The sequence below is a fragment of the Hemitrygon akajei genome, chromosome 5, assembly GCF_048418815.1.
Source record: "Hemitrygon akajei chromosome 5, sHemAka1.3, whole genome shotgun sequence".
Lineage (NCBI taxonomy): Eukaryota > Metazoa > Chordata > Chondrichthyes > Myliobatiformes > Dasyatidae > Hemitrygon > Hemitrygon akajei.
The window spans coordinates 86,056,604-86,067,132 of NC_133128.1; the positions used below are offsets into that span (position 1 = coordinate 86,056,604).

At 38.9% G+C, this 10,529-nt stretch overlaps 1 protein-coding gene across 2 annotated transcripts in view; it reads left to right on the forward strand.

Moving 5' to 3' along the window:
- The window catches only part of lcp1 (lymphocyte cytosolic protein 1 (L-plastin)), a 98,762-nt gene extending 96,461 nt beyond the window's left edge, over positions 1–2,301 (forward strand). For both annotated transcript variants that reach the window (XM_073045957.1, XM_073045958.1), the window contains one exon: positions 1,072–2,301. In XM_073045957.1, the coding sequence (XP_072902058.1) occupies positions 1,072–1,204 (133 nt within the window). In that variant the 3' untranslated portion in view covers positions 1,205–2,301. The remainder of the gene's footprint in view (positions 1–1,071) is intronic.
- Positions 2,302–10,529: the final 8,228 nt, after the last annotated feature.

Genomic DNA, 10,529 nt, shown 5'->3' on the forward strand with positions numbered 1-10,529 from the left:
TTTGTTTTTCCTTCCTATGTCATTGGTACCAATATGTACCAAGACATCTGCCTACTCTCTCTTCCTCACCAAAATACTGTGGACATGATCCAAGGCGTCCCTGACCCATCTGGAAGGCAATATTCCATTCAGGTGTCCGGTTCATGTCCACAGAATCCCTATCTGATTCCCTGTCTATTGAATCCCTTATCACTACCGCTCCCCTCTTGTCCCTCTTTCCCTTCTGCACCTTGGACCTATGCTCAGTGCCTGTAACCCGCTCTCCGAGGCATTCCCCTAGGAGGTCACCCCCACAACAGTATCCAAAGCAGCGAACTTATTATTGAGAGGAATGGCCACAGGGATGCTCTGTACTAACTACCTATTCACATTTCCATTTCTCCTGACAGCTACATACCTCATGCAACTAAATATGGTCAAAGTATATGACCAGACAGGTTTGAATTATGATGGACTTGATCCCATTCCTATTTTCTTAAATTAATAAATCAACTGACCAACTAACTCTAGCAAACCAGGTAGAATAGACTTCTTAAACTTAATCTGAGCTGTCAATATCCTTACAGCAATAAATTCTGTTTATCCTTCAATCCTACATATGCTGATCCCAGTTTTAATTCACATGCTTTTCTAATTCCACAAAGGTACTTCATCTTACTGGCTCTCTCCCCTTGTTTTTCTTGAAAACCAGTCTTGTTATCAGTCTAGTTTCTTGCTGGCTTGGAGCAATTTCAGCCTTATTGAACTCTTCAAAGCTACTTTAATGACATTAAAGACACTATACAAATGAACATTTTTGTTTGTCACCTGAAATCAACAATTCATTTATTTTCTCTGCAGTAATGTAATAAATGGATTTACTCTGATATTTTACAATGCTCAGTATCATTACTAATGTTCCTATATAGTACAACTTATCTTTTTATTCCGCACTCTTTAGATACAATAATGTTTCCTGTCTATCAATTATATTATTACAGCAATTATTTACTAATTTAAACTAAACTAATGGCTGGCCTTATTAAAAAGATCAGTCTGACCTAAATACATTTTACATTGCTTTAATCAAAGGTATGCCATTTCAATGGCAAGAAAAATTGGAGCTCGAGTCTACGCTCTTCCAGAAGATCTAGTTGAAGTAAAACCAAAAATGGTAATGACTGTCTTTGCATGCCTGATGGGAAAAGGAATGAAGAGAGTCTAAAGGATTTGAACCAAGTTAAACTGTTTTCTTCTGGCATGTCCTACATTGGAGGCAACATTCAAATGCTGGACCTTTGATCAGAAATACTCCTGTCTTACTTTACCTGGCTTTGCAATTGCAGACTAAAATAATAGATGAACGTTTTTCATTTCCCTAAACATTATATAAAAATCTGAGCACATTCTAGAACACAAGCTGAACTATGGGAAAACTGCTATGCATTCATCTAAACCAAAGATATTAGTTAACATGAGAGCACTTCCCAGCGCAGAAGCCTTTTATTTGGAAAATGAATTATGAGACCTAGAACAGCTTTGGATATTTTCTTTACATCCACAGAATAATGAAGAGTCTGAGGACATTTGATAGCTCTTTACAATTACCTAAGTTTTGCTGGAACAAGGCATCAAGTACCATGCTTTAAGCTTACTCACATCATTTAGCTTTAAAATCTATTGCCCTAAAAATTGTTGATAACTTTGTGAAAAAATTGAAGTACATTAAAAACAAAAAGTTGGATTAAGGGAGAGATGATAGGCAGAAAGAACAACAAAATAAAATGTAGAATTTTGTTTTCATAAATTTTCTCTTAAGTAATTCACAAATAGTGAATGTTTCCACTACTGGCAAGAGACAATGATAAAGTACATTGAATCACATTGTTAATTCTGTTTATTCCCACACAACTTTTTCTACCTATTAAATGAACAGTTAAAAGTGCAAATGCAACAACTTCATATCAGTTGCAGGTTGTTCAGCTGTTTACCCGAGTTTAATGGCAGAAGAGTGCAAATCAGCCCTCTAAATTCAGGTTATTTATAAACTCCTGGGCTCTCACTTCCTCAAGCTGCTGAAAATAGCATTGTTTTGTTATTCAGACTTTTTTTTCCCAACTGAATCTTCAAGTCATTGAAATGTGAAATTGCAGGTTGACACAGAAGATTTCTGCTACATCTAGATTTAACCCTAAGGCTAGAGCTAATTTGTTATGCCATGTGTATACTCCCACCACTGAAATTTACCAGTACATTGTGTTGTCTATGTACAATTTTCTCTGAATTCACAGATAGCAATAAAAAGAATTAAAAATGGAACAAGATTATTGTTATGCTCATTTGTCCATAGCAGTCAGGTGATCTGCAAAGATGCTGAGTGCATGTCCATCCTGAATAACGCTCTCTGGATAATCACTGGTAACAGTCTTGTCAAATAAACTTGCATGCATACTTACAAGATGTTTCCTTAGTCACTCTTAATTAGAGTTCTTAAAAGGATTGATCATCTGGAAGGTAAATTATCTAGTGGATATTTCAATATCTGGAGGATATAATGATGGATATTGAAATTACCAAATTTTAAGTTTTTAACCAACTCTTCAACCCAAATCTGTTTTTATATTTTGGTTTTATAAAATTCATATTGAAATACTAGCTTTAAGCATGAAGTGCTATTAAAGTATTTACAAATCTAAAATTTGTGCTTCATATAAATATGCTGATAAAATGACTTGACATTTTAAGAAAACAATGCATACTTACATCATACAGCTTTTTTCCTTGTATTCCTTTCACTTACAATGGCAATCCTAGTTGACCATTTCTTCAATAATTCCAGTCCCTGTGCTAGGGGCATTTGCAATTTTTTTATAGTTTCAAAAATAAAATTTATTCATAAAAATAAATACAAGAAATTTTAAAGAAGTGTGCTTGGCTTTCTCAGAGTCATTCATAGTGTTGTGCAGCCTGTACATTTCATAGTGTTATTGGTTTTAGCACATTGGCACTCATGTGGCTTCCTGGGATAGTGCAAACCTCAAGTGTTTGAGATGCTTCCGTGTAGAGTAAACCTTCAATGTATAATGGCAGAACCGTAGACTGCAGTCTTTTCCCACAAAGCCTTTGTATTGACTCCATCAAGCTTCAATGCATCCTTTTACACATACTCCTGCAACCTGAAATGTGTCAGCCAGCACCATTCCCTCACGAATCTCATTGTACTGTAACATGTTTTGAAGAGACCAAAGTGCAGCTTTCACTATGTCTGTCTAGGTATGTATCTCTGGAAACAATTTGTAGATCAGAAAGTCCTCTGCTGCACCGCATACTCGGGAGGAACATTGACAAGGAACCTTACATCCTTATTCGCACCCTTTTTTTTTTGCAAAAGTACAGCCCACAAAGAGCAGGGTGATTGTTTCAACTTTATCATAGCCATCTTGAGGGAGGTGTGCATTAGAACTGAGACTCTAACTGCTCAGGAAGAACCTGAAGGGAATGGCACCTCACTGCCATTCTTTCAAGGTGGTGATGCTTTTTGGAGAGTTCTGCCAAATTATTTTGACAGTCTGCTCGGAGTACCCTTCCACATGATCTTTCCCTGCAGTGCCTGCAGTACATTCCATGCTGACAACTCACTGATGAACTTGTGCTCAAAGGTGGAGACACAAGAGATGCAGATGCTGGAATCTGAGCAACAACAGAACACCGGAGAAACGGAGTAGGTTAGGCAGCATCTATGGAAGATAGCTGACTTTTTGGTTCAAGACCCTTCATCTGGACAGTCTTGACCCAAAATGTTGACAGTCCATTTCCCTCCTAGATGCTGCCTGCTTTTCATTTGCTGCTCGTGGTCAAAGGTGTTTTTTTGAAGGAACCTTTTAATAAAGGACACAATGTTCTGTTCAGTGCAGTAATGTGTAACTGAATAGAACATTGCATGGCAGAGGCCAAGCCCATCCTTCACAGCACTGGGGATAAGCAGAACTTCAGCAAGGACAAGAGCATCTTGCACCTAATTACCAGCTTATTGAGAAGGATTGCTGCTTCCATAATCCCAGTTTTCCTTTAACCTTGCCTATCTGCTCCAGCCAATTTTTGTTACACATCTCAGCCTATGAACTAATGTCCCACCTGTTAAGTACAGAACCTGTCATTCCGTGGCTCCCCGGTAGCACTTTCATAGTCAGTTGCTAAAGATTTTGCAACCACTCTGTATCCCTGGAATACTTCTAGGTTCACACTTCAGTGCCAAATTGAGGAAACTGTTGGAGGTCCTGCTGTTCAGTGGAAAGATTAAATTGAGCCCCATTTACCCATCCAGCAGAGGACGTAAGGTGCAATGGTGCACTGAGCTGCTCTTCCTGAACTAATGAAAGCAAAAGTAGATACTCATCATTTGCCACAATTTCTGTCTGCAGAGTCATTGTGTGAAAGATTTTACAAATCTTGCTATGAGTCTTGTCTTCTATAATGATGCATAGCTACATTTCTTGAATCCTCAGACTGTTGTCGAAGATAATTTAGCTACATTGAAGCTAAGTTCAGTGTATCAAAGTAGTACCTTGAAGACTCAAACTCCACCTACAGTAAGTAATATTTTTTGGTGGCAAAAGGCTCTAGAGGTAGTGGCACTTTAATATTAAAATGATAGAATTGTATTAAGCATATATTTAGGGCACTTAAAATGAGATTAAGAAACGTTATGTTCAGATATTTTTAAATATATTTTAACAGTTAGATTTATAGAACATTTTGGTAAAAACCTTGCCATTATTATTTTTAATATATAATCCCTTTTTGTTAGAACAGAGATGATAATATATAGAACAAAAATGCACTGAAAGCTGGTTATAATTAATATATTTCAAAAACTGCAATAGAACAGGAGCAACTGGAAGAAAAGTGCCTGAAAGATACACTTATTATAAAATTTTGTTGAGAGGCAAGAGTTGCACAGTAGGCAATGAGAGAGGTGAATGATGGTTTACTTTGACGCAGCCCCACTGGCTATTTCATGGTTGAATAATACAAGATAGAAGGATGTGCCAAGAAATCAGGAGGCAGCAGCAGATTGTCCATGCTTTAACTTGCAGTCCAACAAGAAAAGATCATCTTGGTGGCCCACGGCTTGGCAAATTACCAATTGCAGTTCTGTACCATCTGTTTCAAACTAGCAAACACGATAGCATTGGGATAGCAGGAGCAGCAAGGGTCATTTTCCTGCTCCCAGCTTCAGTTCACTAAGAACTGCAGCATCAACTAACCTGCTGTGCACATGCATAAGATATGTGCCCACAGCAATGATTAAAATGGCTAGCGATTTCTTCTCCTTTTCCACTAAGTAGTTACAGTCATAATAAAGTAATACAATTTCATTACATTGTTCATTCCACCAAGAAAACTTATTTAGACAAGTATAGTCCTGTCTCTTACTTTGCAAAGTGAATCTAACAACGCTAGAAAAGATTTAACTCACCAAATTTTCAAAAGCCTGGATAGATTGGATGTGGAGAGGACGGTTTCAATAGTGGGCATGTCTAGGACCAGAGTACACAGTCTCAGAATGCAAGGATGTCACTTTACAACAGAGTTGAGGAGGATTTTATTTAGTCAGAGGGTGCTGAATCTGTGGAATTCATTATCGCAGACAGTTGTGGAAATCAAGTCACTGAGTATATTTAAAGTGGAGGTTGATAGGTTCTTGATTAGTAGGAGAATGGGGTTGAGAGGGAATTCAGTCATGATCAAATGGCAGAACAGACTCGATGGGATGAATGGCCTAATCCTATTCTTATGTCTTATGGTGTAAGACTTACTAAAATGATAGTAGAACTGAAGCTATAATGATTAGGAAAGGCTCATTAAACTGGAGCTCTTTTGTAGTCCTCACTAAAGCTATCCTGATGGTACTTCCATAATCAATGACATCTGTCACCAAGGATGACAGGACAGAAGGTAAGTCAGAACGCTACCACCTGCAAGTACTCTTTTCAGTCACACAATATCCTGACTTAGAATTATAAAAACAGAATACTGCAGATATTGTAAATCCAAAATAAAACCTAAATACACTGGAAATACTTAACAGGTCGGGCAGCATGCATGAAGGGAGAAATTTGTCTGATCATTTCTCCATTGATGCTGCCTGGGCTACTGAGTGTTTCCAGCATCTTCTGTCTGAGAATGTCTTGGCATGTCTCCATCATGGCTAAGTCTTAGTTTTGAAACTTATTAACAAAATGCATACAATACTGGGCATATCTTTGTTAAAAGGATAACAATGGCTCAATGCTAATTAAGATAAGCACTAAATACTAGTTTGGCCTAAAATGCCTCCATTCTCTGTGTTGTGATGACAGCAAGGTATGCCTAGCTGGTGGTTCACAGAGCTTCACTGGCAGTGGTTTGAGCAGCTATTGCTCCAGGCAGACTTCGGTAGGATATATATCGATTAGGATACAGCGAAGAATGTGCCCTTCTGCCCCTTCGAGCTGCTCTGCAAAGCAACCCCTGATTTAACCCTAGCCTCATCATGGGACAATTTACAATAACCAATTAACCTGCCAACTGGCACGTCTTTGAACTGTGGGAGGGAACTGGAGCACTTGAAGGAAACCCACACATTCCACAGGGAGGATGTACAGACAGCGGGGGAAATCTGCTATGACTTGCCATCAACCACTGCACTGTGACTGCTAAGAAGGTGCCCACTACTTACAGACCAGCTACAGGGATTCTATTCAAAGTCTAAATCTTGTGAAACATTAAATGACAGACACATCTATGCTCCTTGACAGCCATAACATTCATTATAGCAGTCTATACTGCATGCCAAGTCAGCCTCCTGTCAGCTATCCTAATGATTGTTCCACTGCAAACTTCCATGTGAGCTTTCTCTCCTGAAGGTTGACACATAAGCTACCCCAGTCTTTGGCGGGGCTTCAGTCAGTTGCTCCACAACGTGAAATGTGCCACCCAGCCCGACCAGTGCTATTTTGGGAAGGGCCATGATCCAGGCTGGTGCGTGAAGGTGTCAAGTACAGCAGTATGGTGTCCTCCTCTTAAGACAATCTCTCTCCTCAGTGGTGGGAATGATGGTGGACAAGTGTCGCCTCCTGGTGTTCTGCAGTAAGAGGCAACATAACGTGGCGAAGCGTAGGGGCATCATAAGAGGAGAAATTATGTTAATAGACAGTAAAGTCATAATGTTGCTGATCTGAAAGGGTCTTTTAAGAGACTTTTGGATAGGTACATGGAGCTTAGAAAAATAGAGGGCTATGGGTAAGCCTAGTAATTTCTAAGGTAGGGACTTGTTCGATCAAACTTTGTGGGCTGAAGGGCCTGTACTGTGCTGTAGGTTTTCTTTGTTCTAAGTCTGTGTCTCTTGTAGTTTTAGATATTGAGTTCCAGTTTAGGAACGTAGTTCAAAAAAGCTGACAATAATCTTTTGAGGGAGATTGTTTAAGAGACTGGCAGAAGAACATCTGAGAGCTTGAACAGGATTATACAACAAAAGCAATTCTACGATGTACACCAGTCTTAGACCATTGAGAGCTTTAGTAAAAGAACTTCAAAATCAATTCTAAAAGATATAGGAAGACAATACAGAGTAGTTAGGACAGGAGGGATATGTTCCTTCATCCTGGTTTTAGTTAAAAGTCTAGCAGTGGAATTCTGAATGAGTTCTTCTTCTCCTTCTTCTATTTCCAGCAGTTTAGACGCATCTCGGCATATTACTGCCCTCTGCAGGATGTACAATTAACTACAGAATTTCAAGAAACTCAAATTCTCAGATATAAACTAGTCGCACGTAGAAACTGAATAATAAACTTTTCAATCAGATGGTGGTTCTCTGGGTGGCCAAACAAAGATTTAATAGAAAAACAAAATACATTTAAGTCAGACAGCCTCTTGAACAATATTCTTCCTTCAATTTTATATTGATTACATCTCAGCAAACCATGCTGAACTGTCTCTGGACTACCACAGTCACATAATCCAGTAGGATGTTTTCCTATTATCTTTAAGTAATAGTTTAGCCCACAATGCCCCAACCTAACTCTTGTTAATTTCACCATATCTCCATGATTTAAAGAGTAACAGTCTGAGACCTTTTTAACCAGAGGGTGACTAGAAAATAAGTGCCTTCCCCTTAATTCATTTTTCCAATCCTCTGAATGAGTTGGTTGTCAATAGATTGTTTTGGAAGGCCAGTAAAAAGTGCATCAAAGTAATCTAGTCTATTCAATATAAAGGCATGAATTAGTTTATCAGTGTCATTACATGACAGAAACGACATTCCTTTGCATTCTTAAGTGTAGAAATGCTGCTCTGGTCAGTTCCTTAATGTGGGATTAAAAATTCAAATCTGAATCAAGGACAGTTACTTCTGATTTTACAAGGGAAGCCATGTTTCCAAGTTTAACTCTTTTGGCTTTGGGACCGACTAGATGTATTTCAGTTTTATCTTCATTTAGTTTAGGAAATTATTGCTCATCCATTTGTTTATTGCAGCCATACCAGAAGTCAGAGAAGGTATGATGTTATTACCACCAGGCTCAACCGAGATATACAACTGTGTGTCATCTGCATAACAGTGGAAATCAAGTTTATGTCTCTAATGATGTTTCCTAAGGGGCAGCACGTGCAAGGAGGCGAGTAGGGGACGAAGACATATTGGAGAGAGAGACAGAAACTCTGGCTGAGTGGTGCCAGACAACAAATTCTCACCCAACGTCAGAAAAACCAAAGAGCTCATTATTGATTACAGGACAAAGAAATCGAGGGGTCCATAAGCCAGTGCTCATTAGGGGGATCTGAGGTGGAGTGGGTCAGTTTCTGGGGGTTATTACATCAGTGCATCTGTCCTTCGCAAGTGGCATTTCAAAGAAGGCGTGACAGTGACTCTACCTTCTTACAAGTTGGCAGAGATTCTGCACGTCATCTAAAGCTTTGACAGACTTATACAGATGCACAGTGGAGAATATCCTGACTGGTTGCATCACGGCCGAATACGGAAAGACCACTGTCCAAGGATGGAAAAGCCTACAAGAAGTTATGGATACAGCCTAGTTCATCACATCCATCATCAAGGACGCCTAACATCCAAACAATGTCCTATTCTGGCTGCTGCCGTCAGGAAGGAGGTACCGGACCTATAGGTCCCATTTCACCTGTTTTAGGAACAGTTATTACTCTTCAGCCAATAGGCTCCTGAAACTGCATAGACAACTTTACTCACCACAACACTGAACTAATCACTGAACACAACCTATGGACTCACTTTCCATGACTCTACAACTCATGTTCTCGGTATCATTTGTTTACTATACTTATTTTACTTATTATTGTTTTTTTGTATTTATACAGTTTGTCTTCTTTTGCACATTGGATGCTTGTCAGTCTTTGAGTGTAGTTTTTCAGTGTTTCTATTGTATTTCTTTGTTCTACTGTGAATGTCCACAAGAAAATGAATCTCAGGGTAGTATCTGGTGACATACGCAGTACATACACCGATAATAAATTTATTTTGAACTTTAAGCTTTTTAATATTGCTGCAAAATGCATTTTTGTCTTCTCCACAGTTTTGGCAGTCATTTGTCAACAACATGTCCTAGAATGCCTGTCCTCTATTGTTCAACTTACAGAATTACCCTAAACACAAGAGGTTCTGCGGATGCTGGAAATCTTGAGCAATGCACACACAAACAGCAACTCAGACAACGTCAATAGAAGCAAATAAACATTCGACATTCTGGACTGAGACCCTACTGCAGGACATCTTGTTTGGTTCATCTTGGGCTTTTCTCATTTCAGGCTACTATTTCAGGTTGTCAATCATTATGATCCCTCTAACTTCCATCTTCTATTCTTGCCCTATTCCTCTTTTTCATCTACATGCTGCCTCCTATAATGCCAGCTCTATATAGGGGCAAAATTAATTGCCATCATTAGCTTAATTACTTTGGCACAACATTATGGGCCAAAGTGCTTGTTTCTGTGGTATGCTCTTCTATGTTCTGACATCCAGCTTCATTTTAGACCCTCTCTCAAAATAACTCCTTTGTGCTTTTAGACCATTGCCCAATATTTGTTTTTGGGTGATCAAATTTCTTCTGAAAACAGTAGGAATTCAGACTTAGATTTTGTAGCCTTCAAATTTGTAATCTTACATTCTTGAGCTAAACTGAGATTATGACCCCCTGTATCCTTCACCAGAAAGACCAAGCAGATCCTGCTCTGTAACATCTCTTGCTGAAACTGTCGTCTTCTTATTCAATTATCCTGTCACCGTCCCTAGATTTCAGCTGATGCAAGGTTCTGCTGTTCATATCACATGACTTTTCCTGGGAGGCAGCACTTTAATTATGCAGAGAGACTGGTTAGGATGTTTTTCTTTTAGGAGAGACAAAGGTATACAAAACTATGATGGGCAGAGATCGAGATTAGGAAACATTTCCCCATAGCAGAGGTGTCCAGAACTTTGGGGTATGGACACAGGGCAAAGAGCTCTGAGACCTACACTGAATCTGAGGAAGATTTCTTTT